Raw genomic sequence first — 26889 nt, forward strand, 5'->3', positions numbered from 1 at the left:
GGCTGACTAATAATAATAATAATTATTATTATTATTATTATTATTATTATTATTTTACTGACACAAAAACACAGTATGTCACAGCAAACGAGATCGATATGCTGGATTATTATTATTATTACTACTACTAGTAGTAGTGTTATTTTTGTTTACCTTGTTAGATTAGTCATCATAATAACATGATCCCATTATAGGTTACAGGATCTCTTCCAGCAAGAGAAAGGGAGGAAACGTCCTTCTGTACCACCTAGTCCTGGAAGACTGAGGCAAGGTGAAGAGAGTAAGGTAATGCGTTCAATTGCTTGCATTGCCAAATTTAAAGTGGTGGGTGTAACTATACTGGAAAGAAAAGGCTGGTAGTCTTATTGCTAACAAGTTATCCTTACATTGGGCCTTTGAATCCTGATGGGAAAGAAAATCTGGCCATACATGGCAAACTAATCTGCAGTTGATCTGGGTCATGGAAATTATAAGCATCCAAAGACATTTCTCAGGGAGCTGTAAGCTTACCCTGCCTCTTTTGCTAGAACATACTTGGGTAATGCTCTCAAAGTTCAGAAGTGAATTTCAATTCAGCTAGAATTCATAGTTCTTAATAGAAGGAAGAAAGGAGTTTAGTCCACACTAATTTGTCTACTTTGTTGGGTCAATACTCTTGCATTGGCCCTTCATGAAGCTGCTAGACATCATTCTTAACATTGAGTGTGTATGGCAGAGGGTAAGACTTCGTGCTTCAGAAACAAGAGGAAGAGTTTTCCTTAGGTCTTAGTCCAGTGAATGTAAGAACCAGCATGTTTTTTCACTGCATTGGGAAAATGTTCCAGTCTTCCACATCCTCTTCCCAATTGGAGAAGATCCAAGAGGGTGTATTTGAAAATAAAACAATGAAGTGCCACTCATGCTTCTTCACCCATCACTTCTTTGAGGCTTTTTGGGCATCCTAAAGCTAAAAGGAAGATCGATGCTTTTGAGCTGTGGTGTTGGAAGAAAGTTCTGAGAGTGCCTTGGACTGCGAGAAGATCCAACCAGTCCATCCTCCAGGAAATAAAGCCTGGCTGCTCACTGGAAGGAAGGATACTAGAGACAAAGTTGAAGTACTTTGGCCACATCATGAGGAGACAGCAAAGCCTAGAGAAGACAATTATGCTGGGGAAAGTGCTTCTTCAATACTTCAAAAGGAAGAGGGGCCAACCAAGGGCAAGATGGATGGATGGCATCCTTGAAGTGACTGGACTGACCTTGAAGGAGCTGGGGGTGGTGACGGCCGACAGGGAGCTCTGGCGTGGGCTGGTCCATGAGGTCACGAAGAGTCGGAGACGACTGAACGAATGAACAACAACAAAGCTAAAAGAGGCATGAAGTGAGTTTTGATTGAGCATCTCTTAAAACAATGCACAATCTGGAAGTAGTCTGAATTGCATCCCAGTGGGCATCTAGTGATTGACTGACCTGCTCTATATAAAAATAAGTTGGCTGGCTAACAATGGAATGGACAAGCTGGAACTTGTATTCAAGCCTCCATAGCCAAGATCTAGCTATGAATATCTGTGTCTAGCATTTTACTGAAGGAATGAAATAATCTTATGCTCTAATTTTAAAGCATATCAGTTTATAGAATCCAATTAAACTTGCTTCCTAATCAGTGAAGGTATATAATAGTGCCAATTTGCAAGCTTCATTCAAAGGGGGCTTATCATTGCATTCCTCTTGCCCAATATCACTCAGTGAGTTCCTTTGGCCAAGTGGGGATCTGAACCTTTGTCTCACAGAGTCCAGTTTAACACTTGAGTACCCAAGACATTTCACCACACTGGCTCTCAGGGAACCCCAAATACCACTACAAATGAATAAAATCACTATTTTGGCTTGGTTGAATAGATTTCAACCCTTATATCTATGAGACTGGAACCTGCAGTTTCATTTATTCACATCAATATATCCTCTCTATGAATTTTGTAGTTCTCTTGGGACTCATTTCAATAAAGTTTGCTATTGTTTCGCATATCCATGCAAAGTCCAGGAACTTTAGTCCCTCCACGTAGAGGGGTTGTACTATAAACATTCATGTTGGTAGAGAGACTCAACTATTGAGTTTTGGAATTGAAAGAAGATTTGGGTAGGAATATTGTCTACAAAGAAAGAATCATGGTCGTTAAGGTGAGACAAAAGAAATGTGAATATAAAATAGCAACAAGAAACAAAACACTGAATTTTATATTACAGATCAGTTCAATGGATGCATCTCCACGGAACGTTTCTCCAGCACTACAAAATGGAGATAAAGGTATGTTTATTTATTTTACAAAGCCTCAGTCTTTCACACAAACTGTGATATCATATTGGAACATCTCTTTGTATGTTTACAGTTTCCTTGTTCTAGTATAGTTGAATTTTCTCTGGATTATATTCCCTATTCTGTCCCAAAGGCCAATTTTCTTTTGTTTAAGAGTGTGGAAGTAACTTGCCTTGTAGGAAAATGAGATGTCTTTCAGGATAATAGGGTTATGCTCACATCTTTGTGACTACTGTAGATTCCACTCTTTGGAATGTTTAGCTAACATCTCTTTCCTATTCTCTCTCTTTCTCCCTCTTTTTCTGAATGAGTTTAAATTAATCTTTGGAGGTCATTGCAGATCATTCAAGGTTGTATTGATCATACATGAAGTATTTCCTTGTGTACATTTTTACTTAACAGAGGATCGTTTCCTGACCACCTTGTCAAGTCAGAGCTCCACAAGCTCTTCTCTCCTCCAGCTCCCAACCCCTCCTGAAGTCACATCTGACCAGTTTGCCCACACGCTCTCGGAACAAGATACGGCCACCGGCTCAGAAGGTATTGGCCCTGGTCTCTTCCCTTTTTTGTTTTCTTCTCCTGTGTTTGCTAAAATCCACAGGAAAATGAACCCATTGATTGAATTGCTTTCATATCAAACTGGCTGGTTTTTTTCTTGCACAGTTATCAACAACAGAGTTCCTTCTGGCTGTTTTGGACTACAACTCCCATCCACCCAGCTAATATGGCCAGATAGGGATTATGGAAGTTGCAGCCTAAAATACCTAGAAGCCTAAGAGTTGGGGATTGGTGCTGTACTTTGGTGCAGTACTTTGTACTGTAGGAAGACAGAAGAAGAAAAAAACAGAAGCTGATTTTTTAACGACTTAGTGCTTGGAGAAATGGGGCAGAGGGAGATATTTTAAAGGTGGATTTAGCACTAATTGTAATAAGTATCCAAAAGAGTACTGTATATAAGGTGTGGAGCACCGTGAGCCTATGTTGTGTTCCTGGATCTTTTGCTTATAATTATTTTAATTATGTATTTAACAAATGGATTAGCATTTATTTCTGTTAGAAAAACTATATGATTGTTAGTACTTCATAATGTTCTGGCAAAAAAAGTTAGTTTTGCAGATTTAATTGGCACTTACTAGTCTTTTACTGAAAGGGAACGCCATCCCCGGTCGCCGCGTCCCAGAAGGGCAAAGGGCCCCTCAGCCTCCAAAGGCAACTCCAGGGATCTCAGCGAATTCCTGGCAAAGGAGATCACCACAATGAGTCCAACAGTTAGGACAAAACACAGATTTATTTCAGACTGATCAGTAAGAAAGACGGACAGATGACATACGTACAATAATGCTGATCCCAAGCTGCCGTGCCCTAATGGCTTTATACCCTTGGGGTTGCATCAGCCACTTCTGATTGGCTGTCCTCTCGTAACACGTGGCACTTCATTGGCTGCATGCTCTGTACATGAGGCAATCACGCCTAATTTCATTGGTCAATTATCCTGTCCTTGCGGCATGACATAGGTGCCTATAACATCTCCAAATATGGTAGGCCATCCCTCTACTGTTTTTCTTTAAATTAATGCAATGACCGAAAACGCCTTGGTTTTGAACTCACTATGTAGCCTTGAGCAATCCACAGTGTGCTGGTTCCTGCATTAGCCTTACAGGGGATAATAGTATGGATGCATCTTAGATGGCTTTTTTGAGAATTACCATCAGTTTGTATAAAGTACTTTGAACATTTAAAGCTATTTATTTATTTACTTGCTCTGCCCTGCCTCCAATGAGGAAGTTTCTAATCATCACTACTAGAAGGAATCCAGAAGTGTATGGAAATTTCCTAACAACACTACTACTACTACTACTACTACTAATAATAATAATAATAATAACAATAATAATTTCATTTCTTATCCATCTCTCCTCACAGCTTGAAGTGGGTTACATCATTTCTAAATCACATAATCAAAACGCATAATAATTTACTTTGTATGTTTTGTAATGTTACCTGGCAACCGCTCTGAGTCCCCTCAGGGAGATGGAGCAGTATAAAAATAAAGTTATTATTATTATTATTATTACTACTACTACTACTACTACTACTAAGGTACCCATTAAACCATAAACCATAATTTGTGGTTAGTTGTCACTTATTAGCTCTTGTAGAGTTCAGCTGTCTGAAATGTTCATGTTTCATCAGTCTGTACGGTGTTTTATCTGAAAGACTCTTGTATCTTGACCTAGTTAATAGTCATTTCACTATCTTCACTTGATCAGACAGGGAAGAATACTTATCAGTCATTATAGCTGAAGTGTCCATATAAAAGAGAGACTCAGTGGGTTTCTGTTCACTTCCCCAAAGCAACCATTTTAAGTAAATTGTACAGATCTTACGGTTAATGTTTTTTTAAAAGCAATATGTAAATGTGTTTTTAAATTCCAGATGTATTTGATGGGCACTTGCTGGGATCCACAGACAGCCAGGTGAAAGAGAAATCCACTATGAAGGCTATTCTTGCAAATCTGTTGCCTGGAAATAGCTACAATCCCATCCCATCTCCTTTGTAAGTTTTAGTGGTATTACTATCAAGAAAATACATAGTGTCCCAAAAGTCACCATACATAGGGGAAATGGGAAATTGTAGTTAAATGTACCTATATTTACAAAATTATCATTGCATAATATCATAATATCATTGCAAAATTATCATTGAACCACCTAAACTGGGCTCTACAGGCCAATGGATACTCCACCTCAGACATCAGAAGAGCTGCAAAACCGAGAACAAACCACGAGAGTAAAGATGAAGATCCACCCAGAGGAAAAGTGTTCCTGCCATACATCAAGGGAACCACTGACGGCATAGGGAAACTGATGAGGAAACACAACATACAAACCACTTACAGACCCACCAAGAAAATCCAACAAATGCTACGTTCAGCAAAGGACAAGAGGGATCCTCTCACCTCTGCAGGGGTCTACCATATACCATTCAGCTGTGGACAAGTCTACATAGGGACCACAAAACGCAGCGCCCAGACACGCATCAAGGAACATGAAAGGCACTGCAAACTACTCCAACCAGAGAAATCAGCCATAGCAGAGCACCTGATGAACCAACCTGGACACAGCATATTATTTGAGAACACTGAAGTGCTGGACCACTCTCACAACCACCATGTCAGACTACACAGAGAAGCCATTGAAATCCACAAACATGTGGACAATTTCAACAGAAAGGAAGAAACCATGAAAATGAACAAAATCTGGCTACCAGTATTAAAAAACTCAAAAATTACAACAGCAAAACAACAGAGGGGAAACAACCAGACACATAAAATCACTCTCAACAAAAGATTCCCCCCAGGCGCTTCCAAGCCATTGAATGCAAATCAAGGTGATCAGCTGAAACATTCACAGCTAGCCCCAGAAGACAAAAGTCCTTTGTCTCACCCTGGTCATTCCACAGATATATAAACCCATTTTTCCTACTTCCAACAGACCTCACTACCTCTGAGGATGCTTGAAATAGATGCAGGCGAAACGTCAGGAGAAAAATTGCCTCCAGAACATGGCCATATAGCCCGGAAAAACCTACAACAACCCAGTAATTCCGGCCATGAAAGCCTTCGACAATATATTATCATTGCATAATTTAACATTTTTTACAAAATATTCTCTACATGTTGATCACCTCTTTTAATAAAAATATTAAATATATATAAATAGAGTTTATTTTTTCCGATGTGTGAGGACTTTGGGGACACTGTAGTGTGTGTACAATGTATTATTTTGATACAGACAAATGTTGTGTCATTTTGCTGGGAAATAATTCCCAGCAAAATGTCCTCATAAGCACTTTAACTACTTGTTGGGTTGCTCTCCCTTCATTTCTTTTAAAACCCTCCTTCCAGATACATCATTCCTAGCATTTATTTTTAAAATTTTTAAACTATTACATTTGGCCTGGCCATAGGTTTTTAAAATCTTTGCGTGTTATTGTTTATATTTGAGTATATTAATTGTATTGTTTTATTTGCTTTTTGTTTTTTGTTTTATTGATGTGTTGTCGGGCTTGGCCTCATGTAAGCTGCTCCGAGTCCCCTTGGGGAGATGGTGGCGGGTATAAATAAATATTATTATTATTATTATTATTATTATTATTATTATTGTGTCTTAACCGACCTGTGGTCAAGTGGAAGGTTAACGAAAGTTATACTTCTGTAATTATATGGGGGTTGAAATGGCTGTATTGCTGAGATTTAGGTGGTTTGCCATTTGTACCCACTCCTCGTATAGTCAGATTTCACCATGATTCTGTCTATTAGTCGTATCTGAATTGGTATCTGGATTCAGGAATGAGCTGGATAAAGACCAGCATGCTGAATTTGAATTCTTGACATTATGGAGGTTCTGTATGGAGCAGATCACCTTATTCAGGAGTTGGGTATGCAAACTGTTCTAATACTGCCATGTTCCCTGTGAAATAGCAGGTGTGTAACTTGCATGCAATTCTGGATATAGCTTTATCACTGAAGGTTTGAGTCAGGCAAGGGTGGTATTGAAGTATAGTAAATAAAGTAAATGTTATCTATGAATACCCATTTAAAACCTTCATTTGGGGTTCATTTAGACTATTGAATTAATGTGGCTTGGTATCAATTAAGCTGCCGTAGTTTAATGCTGTGGAATTATGGGAACTGTAGTTTTGCAAACTCTTACCCTTCTCTGCCAAAAGTGCTAGGGCCTCATCCAACTACAAATTCCAGGATTCTATCGCACTGAGCCATCACATTTAAAGCGGGACCAAATTGTATTAATTCTACAGTGTAGATCAGGGGTCCTCAAACTAAGGCCCGGGGCCTGGATATGGCCTTTCAAGGTCATTTACCCGGCCCTCACTCAGGGTCAGCTTTAGTCTGAAATGAATTGAAAGCACACAACAACAGCAACAACAATCCTATCTCATCAGCCAAAAGCAGGCCCACACTTCCCATTGAAATAATAATAAGTTTATATTTGTTAAAATTGTTCTTCATTTTAATTATTGTATTGCTTTAAAATGTTTTGCACTACAAATAAGATATGTGCAGCGTGCATAGCAATTCAGTCATGTTTTTTTTTTTCAAATTATAATCTGGCCCTCCAACAGTTTGAGAGACTGTGACCAGGCCCTCTGTTTAAAAAGTTTGAGGACCTCTGGTGTAGATGAATAAAGGTAGTGGTTGAGATAGTTCCTGCTGACTTCTTGTCAAGACTACTGTAGCACATTGTTTGCAGGACTAACCTTCGCAAATGTCTAGAATAGGAGTCCTAAAACTTTTAAAGCAGAGGGACGGTTCATGGTCCCTATTGGTGGGCAGTGGGCTGACTATAGTTTGAAAGAAACATGAACAAATTCAAATGCACGCTGCATATTGTATCTTATTTGTAGTGCAAAAAATATGAAAGCGCAATACAATATTTAAAATGAAGAACAGTTTTAACTAACACATACTTACCAGAGTTTCAGTGGGAAGTGTGAGCCTGCTTTTGGCTGATGAGATAGTCAAGTTCATGAGGATTGTTGTTGTTGTGTCTTAAGGCGACCCCAAGTCCAAAGTTTAGGGGTAAATGAACCTGGTCTAGGGGCTTCCCTTGCTCAGAAAATTAAGCTGGTCAGGTTTATAGATGCAGACATCTCAACTGATTCTAAGCAAGGTACTCTGGTTGCTTCTAGTTCCAATTCAAAGTGCTGGCACGTGCCTACAAACCCTGAGTAGTTTGGGATCCAAATGCCTACACTAACACCTCTCTCCATACACATGCCTGCCCATGTCTCAATACACTGCACAGAAGTTCTTTTTTTACAATCCCTTAGAATGATAGAATCACACATAGAATGATGTAGGAATTTATTATTTTCGTTACTTCACTCAAGTGAAGTTTCTGAGTGCCGTTCAAGGACAGACGCATGCAGAGCCATCACAATGGTCCAAATGAGATTCGTATACTTTATTATTTTCAATAGTTGTAAGATGCCCTTCAGCAAGAGAAATAAAAGAGATGTGCAGGGAACAAATATAACAGAAGCACTCAGGAGCTTTTAATGGGGAGTAATTGCTGCTAGAACTTTAACTGGGGCAAAGTGTGGGACCAGTATGTCTCTTTTATTGTTTCAGCTACTCTGTCTGCAGGTTAGTTTCTCACTGCAATTCAGATTGCTAATTATCACCTTTCAACCCTAAATGGTTTTTTACCTGGCTACTTGAAGGTACATCTCCTCCCATGTCATCCTATCTGTCCCTCTTCTTGATCCAGGAAGCAGGGACAGATCAGTGGATAAGCAGTGCTTTGTGTGCAGGTTCAGCCTTTTCACATCTCCAGGGTTTTGAGGGTTTGCTTATTATTTATGCATTTTAATGTTAAACAATATTTTAAAATCATGTTTTTACTTTGTGTTTTCGAGCTTGTCCCCTTGTAAGCCGCCCTGAGTCCCTTCTGGGAGATGGTGGCGTGGTATAAAAATAAAGTTGTGGTTGTTATTATTATTATTTTGTTTAATATTGTATAAGCTGCTTTATTTGAGAAAAAAGGGGAGAAATGTATTCTCAGTAAAAGGAGACCCTTGACTACCACCAGCACTATAGATGACTGCCTATTTATTAGCTTCTACTACGGCGTGAGCATCCTTTATATGGAATTCCAAAATCTAAAATACATCAAAATCTGAAATTTATTTATTTATTTATTTATTTCTTGCATTTATTGACCGTCCATATGGATGGCTAAAATAGTGACACCTTTGCATCTATATGGAATCACTATCCATTTCATTTTGTTTCATTTCTTCGGCCCTGTTTTTGTTTCTGTTTATCGCTTCCAAAAAATGGGATGCCTATCCAAATGGGCATTTTGTTCCGCATACGAAAGAATGAAAATTTTCAGACCATTGGTGGAAATGGGAGGGCTTCCCCTTCCCCTCAGTTTTATGGCTAGAGGAGAAAATTGCTACACATGGAGGGCACATCTACCACTCTTTGCCTATAAAGTTTTATAATATTTGGGTCATCCCCCGATTTTTAAGGATTTTTTTTCTTTCCATAAATAAAATCTCCTAGAAAACATGGCATGGTTTGTACTTATATCCTTCATTATGACCTCAATTAAAAACATCAGCGTTATGTAAGATTCCATTAATTCTGAGAAGTTTAACACTCCATTTGCAGAAGAGAAGTGAGTGTAAAGGCAGGGCTTAAGATACCACATGTGATGCTTTTGCCTCAGTTTGCAGAGCGGTGGTGGGTGAGGCAAGGCAAGGCAGGGATCAGGCGCGGTGGATAACGGATGGCGTTCTCCTCAGCTGAGAACGCCATCTGTTATCCAGGCAGGGCTCAATTGTCTGAAAAGCAGGCGACCAAATGGTTTCTGTTCCTACTTTCCTTTTCATTTCACTGTTTTTTCTGTATTGGAAAGGGATGTATCGTTTAATGCCATCTGAAAGGACGGAACGAAATGGAAACACAAATTAATTGAATGATACAGATACTGGGCCCATGACTAGCAGACACCGTACTCCCATTGATGCAGTCTAGAATCACATCTTTGTAATGAGTTCAAGACAGGGAAGGTGAAAATGGCTAACAGGTTGTCCTGCCTGAATATTTTCTGTAGTCTTTCTGCTTAAAAGGCAGTACATCAGTCTGGGATGTCCAGCTTTAAATAGTTATCAACAACAAGAATTGGTTGAGTCTAAGAATTCTGGATCCTTACCTATATACTCTTAGCCAGTGGGTCTACCTTAAGCAAAACTCTGTCTCACTCTGCCTGGTTTTGCCTTATTCTTGTACACACTTCCCTTCCTCTGGGAAATCAGGCCCTGTTTCTTCTTTTGGCCATAATTTATAGTTTGTCTTTTCTTTTTCATGTTCTTCATGCAGTGAGCCTGACAAGCATTACTTAATGTATGAGCATGAACGTGTTCCTATTGCAGTCTGTGAAAAAGAACCCAGCTCCATCATCGCCTTTGCTCTCAGGTATGTTGGTTAGTTAGAGCTTTTTTATTTATTCTTGCAACTTCCATATTTAGGAAGGGGAGTGCTAACTCTTCCTGGAGACTTTTATTCACAGTTTGATGTGACTGTTGACTATAACAGCAGGTGGTATACAGTGGGTAATTGACTGTTAATGGAGCTCTTTCCTTGGACACGTAAGCAAGCCTGAACTTTTGGCAATTGGCTTTACACCCTGGTGATTTATCATGCTTCATATAGTAGATATTCTAATGTAAATATAGTCTGGTAACTCTTTTGTGTGCAGAAGAAAAAGGAGCTTAATGAGGCAGAGAAACATGGCATGTCTTTCTCTGTAAAACCTACAGTTCTAAGGGGATATAAAGCATCCAACATAGATGGCTGAAAACAGGCTTTTTTATGCCATTCTGTTGTGCCCTTCCACTGAATATTCCCAGTACCATAATAGTAGCCACTTCACTTGGGTAGTTTGTCTAAAATACTGTAAAATGTACTTGTCAGATCAGTGTAACCAGCAAACCAGCTGCTCTGAGGCAGTGCCAGAGTCATTGCTTGCTGAAAGGATTTTCTTTAGAAAACGAATAGAGTTTGTTTTGACAGTTCTTGATGGAAGCCATTTGTATTGAACTTAATTCTGTCAGTGGCTTGACAGTAAACCAAGGCCTGTTTAAATTGTACTCATGGAAATACAGGAAACATTTTGTCGAAAAGGTTATTCTGCCTTTCCAGTGAGAATGGCCAAAGGAGATAACACCAAATTAAAGAATATCTTTAAAAAACAAGTTTTATAAAGCATCATTAAGTATTGTTGAAAAATAGCAGAGAATGCTTGAACATTTATAACTTTTACACCACTGTTGCTACACCCTACTTTTTACTTTTAGATCTTACATCCTAGAAGTAGTGAACTACTCTCAGTAGTTTCGTAGTTGGGGCAAATATGATTGGATATTATAAAGAATTTTGATTTAGGGTGATGATATTGGCATAAGATTTTGTGTTTTATGTTTTGTTCTTGTCCTTTTGAGCTTGACTCTCACCTCCCAAGCTCTGAGCTGGTAAGCTCATATCTGTACTATACCATTTCAGCTGGGAGTTAATGTAATTAAATATCATATTTACTCAAATTTAATGTGCACCTTTTAAAAATAGCATAGCCAAAATTGAGGTGTGTATTAGATTTGATAAGAGCCCCCTGGTGGTGCAGTGGGTTAAACCGCTGAGCTGCTGAACTTGCTGACCAAAAGGTTGGCGGTTTGAATCCAGGGAGCGGGATGAGCTCCCGTTGTTAGGCCCAGTTTCAGCCAACCTAGTAGTTTGAAAACATGCAAGTGTGAGTAGATCAATAGGTACCACTTCTGTGGGAAGGTTCATGCATTCATGCTGGCCACATGACCTTGGAGGTGTCTATTGACAACACTGCCCCTTTGGCATAGGAAATGGAGATGAGCAGCAACCTCCAGAGTCAGACACGACTAGACTTAATGTCAGGGGAAACCTTTTCCTTCCATTAGATTTGATGGCACATTCAAATTGTCCAGGTAAGACTGCTTGTGACCTTCCATCAGGCCAAGGCTGCTCAACCCAAATAGTCCTCAGCTGGACTCATCAACGAGGCCTTCAAAACTGAGGGGGAGGTTTTGAAGCCTTCATGAAGGGGGGCAGTTGAGAAGCCATATCCCTCTGTCAGGCTGCCTGATGGAGGGGCTGCAGCTACCCAACTGGGATCCTCTTCCTTACCTATTAGCCATTCCGAGGGCACATTACATTCAATAGCAAATCTTTTTTTATTTTTTGGTAATGCACACTCTCAAAATTGGGATGCATATTAGAACTGATGATACATTATACTCAAATTACTACAGTACTTCTCCTTAGGAAGTAGTGCTTGATATGACATTTCCCCTCTGTGGAGGTTTGGTTTTTAAATAAGGAACATGTTGTCATAAGAATCTCAACCTTCAGTCTGAAATGGTACAGCCCAGGCAGGCATTCTCAGGAAGAAGTAGCCCGGCACCTTCTTTCTCTTTATGTAGTACTTTTAATGTAGCATAACACTCTGAACTGTTAAGTGTTGTAAAGAACATCTGTTTGCTTCATTCCTCAGTTGTAAAGAATATAGAAATGCCTTAGATGAATTATCCAAAGTATCTCCAAAGATCAATGCTGAAGAAGGACTTCAGATTAACAGGTGACTATCTGATACCTGTCTGTCAATAGCACATTGGAATAATGCTGGCGGACAAATTAACTCTCTCTCTGTGCTCCTTTCAGAATTATCATTAGCCTTTTGGGTAGTGCGGTGGGTCTACCACACATTGTGTATTCGCTTTCATTGTAACTAGATGCCTTCCAGTATATTTTAGCAGTAAATGAACCGCCTCCCAAGAACTTGGCCCTAAAATGAATACTCTTAAAAGGTTTCGCTGTGTACTTTTAAGCTTAGATTCCTTTTAATTTTTCCCTCTTACCTTGATATTTTATTATGTATTAGCTGTCCCCTGCCATGCATTGCTGTGGCCCACATAGGGGTTCTGTGTGGGAGGTTTGGCCCAATTCTATCGTTGGTGGGGTTCAGAATGCTCTGTGATTGTAGGTGAACTATAAATCCCAGCAACTACAACTGCCAAATGTCAAGATTCTATTTTCCCCAAACTCCACCAGTGTTCACATTTGGGCATATTGAGTATTCGTGTAGAGTTTGGTTTAGATCCATCATTGTTTGTGTCCACAGTGATCTCTGGATGAAGGTGGACTACAACTCTAAAACCAAGGTGCACTGCCCACCAAACCCTTCCAGTATTTTCTGTTGGTCATGGGAGAACTGTGTGCCAAATTTGGTTCAATTCCATCGTTGGTGGGGTTCAGAATGCTCTTTGATTGTAGGTGAACTATACATCCCAGCAACTACAACTCCCAAATGACAAAATCATTTTTTTTTAGTGAAGGACATACATTGGGTTGTTAGATGTCTTGTGTCCAAATTTGGTGTCAATTTGTCCAGTGGTTTTTGAGTTCTGTTAATCCCACAAACGAACATTACATTTTTATTTATGTAGATTGTGTGATACTACTATATTATTTTGCAAAGCCTAGTGTTCAGTTTATCTGTTCACTGTGATTTACTGTGTGGTTTCTGATGCTGTCCATGATAACTTTTTGCATAAAGCTTGATCTCAGATCCTAACAGCTTCTTTATAGGTTTATCAACCACTGTTCATTTGCTCACTGATTGAAACTTCAGTTTCAGAGGCACTACACATCTGAATAAAACTTACTAGATCAGGCATGGGCAAACTTTGGCCCTCCTATCAGCTGTTAGGAATTGTGGGAATTGAAGTCCAAAGCACCCGGAGAGCTGTAGTTTACCCATGTCTGTACTAGACTGTATGGAAATGAAAGACAGCCCTCCTATTGGCTTTGCTAAGGTGCATAGGTTGTCACTATAAGAAATAGGATGCTAAACTAAGTGAGCGCATGGTCTAAGCTGGAATACCTCTAATCTAGTTTAGTATCCTGTTTCCAAATGTTGCCATTTGTGTGGGCTTCATAGTTAGGTCCAAGGGAGACTTGCTGTCTATTGTTATCAAAAATACTTTGGTACAGTTGTTTTGACACCTCAAATACTAAAAACCTACTGTTTTATTTCTAGCCTGGCTGAGATCCGAGCAAAGAACAACAGTCCTGTCCGAATACCTGAAACAAATACAGGGCAATCAAATCAGGTGGCAGAGGTGGAACAGCGTAAGAATTTTCATTGTGTGCTTTGTTTCCTCCTGCGGTTGTATTCTTAATCTGAGATGTAGCATTGGTTGCAACAAGACTTGATAACAATTGCCTTAAGCAAGGAAAGTTGAAACTAATGTCAATAAATTGTGTTTAGGTTTGCCTCCCCCTGCCATTATTTTCATCTACATTCCATGGTATTCACTTTTGCAGAATTGATTTCAGTATTCTGAATAGTTGCCATGGGATTCTTCATTGCTACTTGAAAAATGATCACTGATGTTGACATAGTGATCTTTAATCAGTTCCATTGTCAAACTGCTCCATCAAGACATTTTTTCTAATGTTGATCTGAAATTCCTTCTCCCGTGACCTTGGTATAGTCCTGCCATCTGAGTAAAAAATAATACATCTTTTCTGTATGACAATCCTGCAGGTTTGTGACGACTGCTGTGTTTCACACACACAAAGAGACACAAGCACACTCCCAGTTTTCTTTTCTCCCAAGCTAAAACATACCCAGTTCTCTTACTTTAGCCCTGAGGGTCAGGCTGCCTTCAAAGAATAATCGCCCCTGACAACTGTGTCCCTAAACTTGGGACAGCCAGGACAGCCTCAAGACATTTTTTTTAGTCCCAAGGGAAAGTATAAGGTGCTGCCCAGTCCATTGAATTTACATAAATCAGTCAGACTAGCAGCTATGCCACAAAAATTTAATGTACAGATTTTATAAATGTGGATTTAATATGATGTGTGGGAATGAATGGAAGAATGGAAGATGAAAGTATGGATGGAGCCAATAATATTGGAGACACCAGTATAATATTAAGGTCTGCAATGACTAACTGCTTGCTGGACTATAATTAAAAGTTGCTAATAACGACTGAAGAGTAAACTGTAATAAGAATTGGGACAGTGATAACAGAAATGTTGACAATGTTAAGAAGGAACTCAGCATAAGATCAACAACAATCAAGAAGATCAATATCTGGCCAGGAAACTCAGATGGAGCCAGGATGGAAGATGTCTATCATTAATTTACAACTTTGGGACTACGTCAACAGAATATTCCTATAACAGACTCAATCTAATAATGCGCAAAGTGTGGCAGACCTGAGGAGTCTGTTCCACCCGCTATGCTTTGCTCCATGGGAAGGAGAGAGATAGTGTACCTATGGAGAGTGGTAGATTTGCAAGGGAGCAGTCTGGTTACTTTGGGGCTTCTTTTTCAAGGGAAGAGGAAGAAGTGCACTTTTGGAGTCTTGGATTTTGTGCAGGAAGTCAGGTTGTGCTGTATGGAAAACAGAGATCTGGTCCTTGACATTGTTCTTAGGGAACGAAGTTTTGGCATTTTGAAATTTTGGTGTTACGGAACTATGCATTGACAGACTGCAGGAAAGCAGGGCCTGGCCTAACAGGTGCTTCTCCAAGAGGGGAGAATATTTGGGTGCATGAGGATGAATGCATGTACATGTGTGTGAATGTTAAGTGAAAATGTAATTCCCCTTTGCCTGTTTGTTAGTCCAATGTAACTGCAAGTTGTTGTAAATCCAGTGTAGTTGCATAGAATCTATATGTCCGTATGTCTATTGTCATTCTTTGTCTAAATGTTTTTCTGTAATCTGATATACCCTCTCACACTGGAAATTGCAATGAAAAGAACCTATGCTTTAAAGTTATTGAAAAGTCATGAAAAGTCTAGATACTAGAACTAGAAATGTCTTCTGCCCCAGCGTAGGCAGTCGGATTGTTTGGAAAGCGGAGGGAGTGGGGAGTGTTGAACAACTTGCTTCTCCAACCCAGACATCTCATTCTAGCTAATGGTGGAGGCAATCCTGAGAAGAGCTGGCAGACTTTGATGAAGATAGGTCGGTATGAATGATCAACCACCTTCTCCTCATTGTTTTGATTATAGCAAAGAAACAATATGGAGTTTTGGCCTTCTTTCGAGGCACAGGAGGGAAGAGCCCCGATCTCTCTTCTCAGAAAAAAGAGACCTTACGTGGAGCGGACAGTGCCTACTACCAGGTTGGACAGACGGGCAAAGAAGGGGCAGAAAACCAAGGGGCAGAGGCTCAAGGTACAAGGGTTTACTCTTTTCTTTCCAGTCTTCCTCACTGATTTCTTTCCATTAACAATAAAAGAGTTAAATATTTGTTGGCATCTTGTCAAATATGTAGGTGATAATTAAATGGGTAGAATTTGAAAAAGCCATCAATTTTATGAAGTGCCACTGTTTTAGCAGCACAATCCATGTGACGTGAGTCTTGATGATTTGACAGTCTCTTTTGACTTTGACAACAACAAAGCTGTTCTTGCTCATCCTTCTGTGACTTGGTGTCAATTTTCTCCATGTCTGAGACTATCTCCTGCCTCCAAATGTTTCTTGCAGGAGGACATTCCACCAAACATATATGTAAGGTCCTGCTTTTCTACATTTTTGCCAAGCAGTCCCTTGAAGTGCTTTGGATTATGTGCTTGAGTTTTGCTATGGATCATATTCTATTTTTAAATTGCCTTTGTTTTCTTTGGGGATTTACCCTATGTAAACTTGGCCTTTATTGGTGTAGGTCTGTGCTTGACCTTTTGGTGGATAAGTAGCAGCAGCAATAAGACACAGCCTGTAAAATGTGCAGAACTGTTTAATCTAAGAAAGTAAACAGAACACCCAGGCAGTCTTGTGTTTGTGAAAAAGTTTCTTTTCAAGGAATACTTTTCTGCTAAATGTAGCTCTGTGAAATGGCACTTTGGCTTCTAAAAGGTCACATAGGAAGATCACAAATCCATTTAACCGAGAACAATCTTGTTCTGAATGTCTTAGGATCTCCCTACTGGAGATCCTGCTTGAGGCCCTTCTATAGAGATTCCAGGGAGTTACTCCTAACCCATCAGAACACCCCCCTGCCCAACATTTTAGCATTCAGATTTAGTATTCACATATCATCTCTCCCTGCCTTCTTCTGGAAATTGGTGAATTGCAATCATAGTTTAGGGTCCCAATTACTTGAGTTGTGTTTAATTCTTATTTCTGTTTGGCACTTAACTAGGTTTCATAAATAATGAAAGAGGGTTTTCTTGGGCCCTGACATAAAAGGTTAAACCTCTGACCAAGTTTTCTCTTTCCTAATTCAGATGATGCAGATGGAAGTGATGCGCAAAAGAAACAGCTAGGAAATCCGCATGTTGAGCTCCGTAAGTAATTTGGGTGTCAGATATTGCTGGGGTGAAGGAATTCTTGAAAAGCACCCAATAACAACTATGCTTCAGGTCCAACCTATCATCGAGACCTCATCTCCTTCTATGAACCGGCATGGACTCTGCTGGGGAGGCCCTTCTCTCAGTCCTACCACCATCCCAAGTATGGTTGGTGGAATGAGAGAGAGGACCTTCTCAGTGGTGGCCCTCCAGCTCTGGAATGCCCTTCCTAGAGAGATTAGGTTAGCCCCAACTCTCCAAGTTTTTCGGTCTTTTTAAACAGGCCTTTGACCATGAGTAGATTTTAATCTTAGATTTGATGACTTAGTGATTGTTTCACTCTGCTACTTTGTATTATTAATTGAAGACAGCTAGTTTTATCCACGGGAACTGCTGTGTTTTATGAATTTTAAATTTTTATTATGTGATGTTTTATGTGGGTTCATTTTTGTAAACTTATGTTGTCACCGTTTATTTGCTCATGTATTGTTTATTTTATGTGTGGCACTCCGGAGTGCTTTTGTGAGCTGCCTCGAATCACTTTGGGGAGATGGTGGTGGGGTATAAAAAAAAGGTTTTGTATTTTATTAAATAGAAGTCACAGGCTCCATTCTGATTTTGAAAAACATCACGTGGAAGTCAATAGGGTTACAGTGGGCCCTTGGCATTCATTAGGGCTTGGTTCTAGGACCCTTGGTGGATACCAAAATCTGTGGAAGCTCTGGTCCATTTTATGTAATTGTGTAATAAAATGATCTCTTTTATATAGAACTAGCCGTCCCCTGCCATGCATTGCTGTGACCCACATGGGGGTTCTGTGTGGGAGGTTTGGCTTCAGAATGCTCTGTGATTGTAGGTGAACTATAAATCCCAGCAACTACAACTCCCAAATGTCAGGATTCTATATTCTATTTTCCCCAAACTCCACCAGTGTTCAAATTTAGGCATATTGAGTATTCATGTAGAGTTTGGTCCAGATCCATCATTGTTTGAGTCCACAGTGATCTCTGGATGTAGGTGAACTACAACTCCAAAACCAAAGGACACTGCCCACCAAATCCTTCCAGTATTTTCTGTTGGTCATGGGAGTTCTGAGTGCCAAGTTTGGTTCAATTCCATCGTTGGTGGGGTTCAGAATGCTCTTTGATTGTAGGTGAACTATAAATCCCAGCAACGACAACTCCCAAATGACAAAAGCAATTTTTTGAGTGAAGGACATACATTGGGTTGTTAGGTGTCTTGTGTCCAAATTTGGTGTCAATTCGTCCAGTGGTTTTTGAGTTCTGTCAATCCCACAAACAAACATTACATTTTTATTTATATAGATGGCAAAACATTTATTTTTTGGCAGTGGGGATATATTCAAGTCATTAGTGGTACGAGCTTTAGAGGTAGAATCTGTGGATATGAGAACCAGCTGTATATCTAAAGCCATCACTTGGAGTAGCTCATGCAGATTGTACTTTTCTCTTGCAATGCAAGGTTTCCTTTGCTCCTTGTATCAGTGCTATTTATTCTTGTACCCTTCAGGAATCAGAACACTTAGGCTTATTGTCAACAAACTTTAGTAACAGATTTTGTTCAAGGCTTGCTATCTTTCTTTGAGTCTATTGGAACCATCCAGTATCACAGTGAGAGATATGCCTGACTGGTGGCAGTAGGGTGACAGTGCCTTTCCTGCCTTCTGTATCGTACCAGATTGGGACTTAGTAAGGAAGTCTGCTAGTGTTTTAAAACTGTGAAGTGGGAAGTCCTTGGTTAAAGCATAATCACATTTACAACTTCAGATTCAGGAGCTGGCCACTTTTTCTTCTAATCAGTATCCTTTTGCCATTGAGGGACAGTCAGAACTATTTATAGTTGCTTGTTGAGGTAATGTATGTGACAGGCTGTCGCTATTCAGAAGTGCTTTATAAATGCTGGAATGGTTATTCTTACAATCAGAATCTCCTCTTAAAGGCCAGCAGGAACAGAGAAAAATGGAATGATGGAAGTGAAAAATTCTGTATAAATATTCATCAGCTTGTTCAAATAATTTGCATTGGACCTCATAAAAGAGAACTGTCTACCATATTTCAACTTCCTTTACATTCCTGATGCGGGTCAGCATGCCCATTTCAGTGATATTAATAGCTAATACCTCTTTAACTTTTCCTGTCATTGTCATAGATTTGTTTTATTATTAACAGACAGGAGCCACATCAACTTTGAGCCCCCTCAAGGGCTCTGTTGGAGAAAACTTTAGTTTCTTGATGAAGCCCATGATCTGTATGCTGAGACTGGGTTCAGTTTCTCACATCTTCAAGAGAGTTTGGAAAAGGCTTCTGTTAGAAGACCCGAAGAGTCATTGTCAGTCAGTTTAGAGTAGTCAATACCAAACTAGAAGCAACCTGTCCACCGCTCCGAGTCCCCTGCAGGCTGAGAGGGGTGGTATATAAATATAGTAAATAAATAAATAAAAACATTAGTAACAACTTCCCCCATCACTTTTTTCTGCAGAATTTTCTGACGCAAATGCCAAATTCTATTGCCGGATTTACTATGCAGGAGAGTTCCATAAAATGCGTGAAGTGATACTTGGAAGCAGCGAGGAAGATTTTATCCGTTCTCTCTCTCACTCACTGCCTTGGCAGGCACGAGGAGGGAAGTCAGGAGCTGCATTTTATGTTACGGAAGGTAATTGACTGATGTTTAAAGCTTCTTGATTAATGTTCACCGTTTTTGTTCCATAAAAATAGATTATGCCATTTAAGGACATCTTGGACCAACTGTCCATTAAACAAAACCTACACCTTGAAAATTGGGCCAGAACTCTGGTTTCCAATTGTTATGACATTTTAGAGACCCTGACGGAAAAGTTTGATATCTTTTATATACACACTTGAGGTTTAAATTATGTGCTCTAACCTTGAAATTTTTCTTTAGATGACCGTTTCATATTGAAGCAAATGCCCCGCTTGGAGGTCCAGTCATTTTTGGACTTTGCGCCACATTACTTCACATACATTACTAATGCAGTCCAGCAGAAGGTAGGATTTATTAACTATTTTGTTTTGATACGTTCCTCCTGTTTTAAGCAGCAGTACATGCTAGTAGAAGAAATATTTTAAAGTATTTGAAAAGTGATCAGAAAAAAGGTTTTGGATATGGAAAAACTCCGAAGGTCCTCGGCTAACTGAAATTTTCACAGTTCAGGACTTATTCTGCACATGATTTGCAGTTTTTCATGAAAAGCAGCAATATTTGTGCAGAAAATCCTATACAGAAATAATTTTCTGCACAGAAAATATTGTTTCCTGTGCAAAAATGTTGCAAATAGTATATAGTGTAAATTTTATATTTTATATGTTTCAAACATATCTATGCTGGTTTTTTTCCACATAGAAACTGGCATTTTCTGCATATAAAATAATGCTTCCATTCTAAAAAGGCTTTTTTTCTATGTACAAATTTTGCACAGAATCAGTTCTGGACTGCAAATAGTGAAGACTTTCTTGCAGGTGGAAAAATATTTAAAATTACTTGCCGCTTCCTGAAAAAACAAAAGTAGTGAAGAATTATCTCCCAGCCATTGATATAGATAATCAGAATTACCAAAGAAGCATTTTTGTCTACCTCAGTGGTTCCCAACCTTTTTTTGACCAGGGATCACTTTGACCAGGGACTGCTCTCCAACATTAGTACCAAAAGGGTTATGAATCAGTTTTTGGTCAACTTTAGATTTGTTTTTGTTATTTGGGGTGCTATCAGAAAACTGCATTGTATAGACCACATCAGCTCTAGTTTCTAATACAAAACAAGTGCCATCCAGTAGTTGCTATCTGCTCGCCAACAGAAAACTCTATTTAATAACAAACAAGGACATCTAATCACTTCTCAACAAAAGTTTGCTTGAGGCACTGTCAGGCCATTATATGCTAATCAAGGTGGTCAGTTGAAACATTCACACCTAGCTCCAGCAGACAAAAGTCCTTTGTCCCACCCTGGTCATTCCACAGATATATAAACCCCTTTTTCCTAGTTCCAACAGACCTCACTACCTCTGAGGATCCTTGCCATAGGTGCAGGTGAAACGTCAGGGGAGAATGCCTCTAGAACATGGCCATATAGCCTGAAAAAATGACAACAACCCTCTGTTTAATAACTTTGGCACTATACGAGGGTTTCACGAGACCAGTCACTCTTGTTGCAACAATGTAGTAATGGTGAGGCTGCGGACCATATTTTAGTTCTTGCGGATCACTAGTGGTCCACGAACCACAGGTTGGGACCCACCGGTCTTCCAAGTCTGTCAACATTACTTTTGAGCCTTGCAGCTGAGTATTTCAGATGTCTTTACTTCAAATGTGGTGCTTGAGCATCTTTTGACCGATCAAGTCTACTGTATTTCAGAAACCAACAGCTTTGGCCAAGATTCTTGGGGTTTATCGGATTGGATATAAGAATTCTCAGAACAACACAGAGAAGAAACTGGATCTGCTGGTCATGGAAAACCTCTTCTATGGCAGAAAGATGGCTCAGGTGAATGAGTGACCCAAAGAGTAATTCTGCTGTCTTTTGTGGATTGAGTTGACAGCCTTCTCCACCTGGTTTTATGGATTTGTTTTACCCTGCAGACATTGAAACAAAACAAAACAGTTTCCTTACTACTTATTTAGAAGTGCATGTTCTCATGTCTTTAAACTTTATTTGGGGACTCGCCCCGAGTCCCCCTGGGGGAGATGGAGCGGGGTATAAATAAAGTATTATTATTATTATTATTATTATTATTATTATTATTTCTTGGATCCAGCTGGTTTATGATCAAAAATAGACCTTGTGTTATATGCGTTTTAAAAAATTAAAATTGGAAGTGGCTTTCATTTTTTAGTAAAATAGCCCTAAATACAAAGAAGCCTTTTATATGTTATGATCAGATGCCTCCACCATTTTTACATATTCATTGATTCATTTTTGGTGTTATGGATGTACCACCTGCCTCCTTGCTTGAAACGTTCATGAATAATACATGCCCATGCCCCCAATACTAGCTTGTGAAATTGATTTAAACTTCTTTTTTTGAAGGAGGTGCTTGCAGAATAAGTTCACTGTAATTTATATAAAATGGCAAGATCAAGGTTTATGTTTTGGAATATTTATTTTTGGAATTTTTTCAAGCTGTGGATAAATGAACCTGTGGATATGGAATGCCAACTGTACTTAAAAATATTAATATTTCCTTATCTTACTTTGTTTTTAAATTAATACTATTACCTAATCTTCTTTGCTCAGAAAGAGGCACCCCAAGTAGGTAATCACAAGATTCAGTGCTGTCAGACCTCAATTATGAACATAAAGTTGTTGTCATTGCTAATAATAATAATAATATATTATTATTATTATTATTAATAATAATAATAATAATAATAATTTATTAATAATATTTTTATTATTGTTGCTTTGAATGCAATTTTCCTGCTTCTTGGCAGGGGGTTGGACTGGATGGCTCACAAGCCTCTTACAATTCTATGATTCTGTCTTGGTGATGATGATTATTATATTCAGTTATATTCACCCCCCAAAAAACAAACAAACAAACATTGGGATTCAAACAGCTCACAATTTAAAATTATTCACATCTAAGACACTCTTCTATTGGCTGTGTTCAAATGCCCTTGGTTTCTTTGCCTGCTTGTTTGGATGCCTAAACTCTACAACTGAATGCATTTTCATGGTAACAGGATTCTTACTTGCCCTGATATCTATATTCCTGGTCACGCCACTCTGAGTCGCCTCTGGACTGATATGAGCGGGGTAGAAATAATGCAAACAAAATAAATAAATATAGATAAGCAAAGTATCTATTGTATAAGGATTTTTTGTGTGAAAAAAAAACATTTTTTACTGTTTGAAGAACACATGTAATGTATATTACAGATTTAAGTGAGGGGGTGCTGCAGGAATTATCTTATTAAATAGTCATAGGTACTCCAGGAATTTGAAGAAATTGCCCTTCACTATCCTCCTTATTGCAACTTTCTTCTTTTTTTGCTCCTAGGTCTTTGATTTGAAAGGCTCCTTGCGAAATAGAAATGTGAAAACAGACACAGGGAAGGAGAGCTGCGATGTAGTCCTGCTGGATGAAAACCTCTTGAAGCTGGTGCGGGACAATCCTTTGTACATCCGATCTCATTCCAAGGCTGTGCTGAAGGCTTCCATCCACAGCGACTCCTATTTCCTTTCCAGCCATCTCATCATTGACTACTCTCTTCTGGTGGGCCGGGATGATACCACCGATGAACTAGTGGTTGGGATTATTGGTATGTAACCATTCATTGAGAACAACAAAGAGGGCGGCTTTTCCTTTATGACTGCAGGTTTAGTAGCCACTACTCCGAACCTACTCAGGACTGCTACCTGGTTATTTGTGTGCAGGCATTGTAAACCGATGCTCAAAGTATTTTGTGGAGGGAAAGGTGGTCTGCTTGATTATCTGTGTTTTGTGCCAATACCAATTAATTAATTAATTAATTTTATATATTTGTATACCGCCCTTCTCAGCCCTCAGGCGACTCAAGGTGGTTCACAGAGGCAACAATTCAATGCCCAACACCATAAAAACATTTAAAACATTTTCAAACATTAACATATAATATTTATTTATAATGTCATCAGCATATAATATAAAACCATATAACATATAACATATAATACAAAACCATAACATATAGCATATAACCATAAAATATAGCATATAACATAACATATAGCATACAACATATAATATAAAACCATAACAAGATCATAAAAACATTTAAAATATTTTCAAACATTAACATATAATATAAAACCATAGCAAGATCAATAAGATATAAATCATTTGCATCTCCTAGTTAAAACGTTGACAATTTCATCATCCATTTGTTCTATATTCTTATGTCTGTTACACTGCATTTTTAAAGGCTTGCTCAAAAAGCCGAGTCAAAGGGAGGGGGCCGATTTAATGTCTCTAGGAAGGGTGTTCCATAGCTGAAGGGCCACCACTGAGAAGTCCCTGTCTCTCATCCCCGCCAAATGTATTTGTGATGCAGGCAGGATCGAGAGCAGGGCCTCCCCAGATGATCTTAATGTCCTAGATGGTCCATAAGGGGAGATGCGTTCGGACTGGTAGGTTGGGCCAGAACAGTTGATGCATCAAATATGGTGTGTTTCTGCAGCAGTTGTCATCTTAACACCCTTTCCAAAAGGTGGCTTACAATTTTTAAAAGAGCAACATTTATTTATTCATTTACAGTATTTATATTCTGCCCTTCTCAGGGCGGATTACAGTGTACACATATATGGCAAACATTCAATGCCGATTTGACATACAACATATACAGGCATACACCGAGGCTATTTAACTTTTTCTGGCCGCCAGGGGAGCTGTCGCTTTCATCGTCCATCTGCGACACTGATGAAGTACTTCTGTATTCTTCCGCATTCCCTGCATGCTTTTGCTGGAGTACTTTGCTGGAGTCTTTTTTTTGGCCTCATAAATTAATTAATTTAGCCTCCCCACACTTTAAGGTGGTACCTAATTTTTCTACTTGACAGATGCAACTGTCTTTCGGGTTGCAAAGGTCGACAACAGGCTACACAATTGGTTGGAAGCCCACTCCAACCCGGGCTGGCTTCGAACTCATGACCTTTTGGTCAGAGTGATCTTAATGCAGCTGACACTCAGCCAGCTGTGCCACAATCCCGGTGCAATACAGCTAAAGATGTATAGAAAGTGAATGTTAAAATGGAATCAAGATATTCACAATATTAAAGCAATTTAAACCTATGTAAAATGCAGTTTTAAAAGATAAAAGTCAACTAAAACAATCAAATTTGACACAGTCTTCTCACAGTTTTGCTGTTCATGCATATTTAGCGAAGGATTCTGGAGTCAAGCTGCTGTTTATGGATCAGATAGAGTAGAATCCCGCTCCTTCCCTGTTCAGGCAATGACACTAAAAGCCTGTGTTTCTTTAGCTCTTCTACAGAAGGCCTAGAGGATTAACATTTTAATGCAAATATTGCTTTTTAAAAAGCCTTTCAGCTAAACAGACGATGAAGAGAAAAAAACAAAGCTAGGTGGGCTAAAACACTTTGTAAAAAGGAGCTTCTTTGTCACAGACTTTGTTAACTGAAGTATTCCTGTGTTTTGTTATATATGAAATGTCTCCTTTACCTGACTGTAATTCAGCACAGTGCCCTGGGAACAATAATTTGTCTGAATGCCTTCTAATTTTAAGTTACTGTTTTCAACTGTTTATAATGAACCATTCACTCTATCAAGTTGTTATCAGTGATTTTGTGTGTAATTACGCTTTAAAAGTCATTTTGGCTATTTATTCGAAACCTGTTGAAATGCATTGCTTCCCATTGTGCAAGATCTGAGACAAGCAACATGACTGAAAATGAAGAAGTGCAATAGTATTGCTGTATACAGCTAGACAGCTACAGCACTTACTAATCTTCAGTAACTTTTAAAAACATAAATAAATAAATATAAATAAAACATAAAAGTAATTTAGCAATACAAACTGGGAGAGTACACCATTACAAAATCATGTGAGGGTTATTCTGCCTTTCGGTAAGAAAACGTTTAAATTTATTAACATATTTATAAGACACATTCTTCATAGCATCAGAGATTGGCCTTGTAGTAGAGTGCTATATTTAATCCATGTTATTTATCTTAATTACAGATTATATTCGTACATTTACTTGGGACAAAAAACTTGAAATGGTGGTGAAATCAACAGGTATCTTGGGAGGACAAGGTGAGATGTCTCTTTGAAATGGATCTGATACTGCTTTTCTTCTTTTGGTTGCCTTCTTTTACATGCATTCGCTATCAACTGCTTTTTTGTGCCAGAAGTGGCTTGAAAAACCTCAAGTCATTTCTGGTGTGAGAGAACTGGCCATCTTTAGAGACGTTGCCCAGGAGACACTTAGATGTTTTACCATCCTGTGGGAGGCTTCTCTCATGTCCCCACATGAGAAGCTGGATCTCACAGACGGGAGCTCACCCTGTTTCGTGGATTCGAACCACCAACCTTCAGGTCTGCAGTGCAGCTGGAACAAGGGTTTAACCCAGGAGTCCTCAAACCTTTTAAACAGAGGGCCAGGTCACAGTCCCTCAAACTGTTGGAGGGCTGGATTATAATTTGAAAAAACAAACAAACCAAGAATGAATTTCTATGCACACTGCAGAAAAACACTTAAAAACAATACAATAATTAAAATGAAGAACAATGTTAACAAATATAAACTTATTAGTATTTCAATGGGAAGTGTGAGGCTGCTTTTGGCTCATGAGATAGGATTGTTGTTGTTGTTGTTGTTGTTGTTGTTGTTGTTGTTGTTGTGTTTTCAAGTCATTTCAGACTTAGGTTGACCCTGAGCGAGGGGGCCGAGTAAATGACTTTGGAGGGCTGTATTCGGCCCCCAGGCCGTAGTTTGAGGACCCCTGGTTTAACCCTTTGCATCACCGCAGCTCCCACTATTAACTGTTAATTTTATGCATCGAAATACACAAACTTAATATTGGATTACTAAATCTTCAGGAGAATATTTTCAAATGAGATTTGCATGTAATGCTTAAAGAGCACGATTTACAATGAAGACCACTTGTCTCTCAAAGTAAACATCACGTAA

The 26889-nt window shown here is 39.0% G+C and overlaps 1 protein-coding gene across 11 annotated transcripts in view; it reads left to right on the top strand.

Annotated features, from left to right (window-relative positions):
* Positions 1-26889, top strand: part of PIKFYVE (phosphoinositide kinase, FYVE-type zinc finger containing) — a 117511-nt gene that overhangs the window by 82817 nt on the left and 7805 nt on the right. For all 11 annotated transcript variants that reach the window (XM_067470230.1, XM_067470244.1, XM_067470239.1 and 8 more), the window contains 14 exons: positions 195-285; positions 2224-2284; positions 2696-2833; positions 4730-4850; positions 10207-10302; positions 12407-12490; positions 13952-14043; positions 15941-16105; positions 17158-17217; positions 19720-19896; positions 20146-20249; positions 21613-21741; positions 23258-23519; positions 25938-26012. In XM_067470230.1, coding sequence (XP_067326331.1) covers positions 195-285; positions 2224-2284; positions 2696-2833; positions 4730-4850; positions 10207-10302; positions 12407-12490; positions 13952-14043; positions 15941-16105; positions 17158-17217; positions 19720-19896; positions 20146-20249; positions 21613-21741; positions 23258-23519; positions 25938-26012 — 1655 coding nt within the window. The remainder of the gene's footprint in view (positions 1-194; positions 286-2223; positions 2285-2695; positions 2834-4729; positions 4851-10206; positions 10303-12406; positions 12491-13951; positions 14044-15940; positions 16106-17157; positions 17218-19719; positions 19897-20145; positions 20250-21612; positions 21742-23257; positions 23520-25937; positions 26013-26889) is intronic.

Source organism: Anolis sagrei, chromosome 1 (genome assembly GCF_037176765.1).
Source record: "Anolis sagrei isolate rAnoSag1 chromosome 1, rAnoSag1.mat, whole genome shotgun sequence".
Taxonomy (NCBI): domain Eukaryota; kingdom Metazoa; phylum Chordata; class Lepidosauria; order Squamata; family Dactyloidae; genus Anolis; species Anolis sagrei.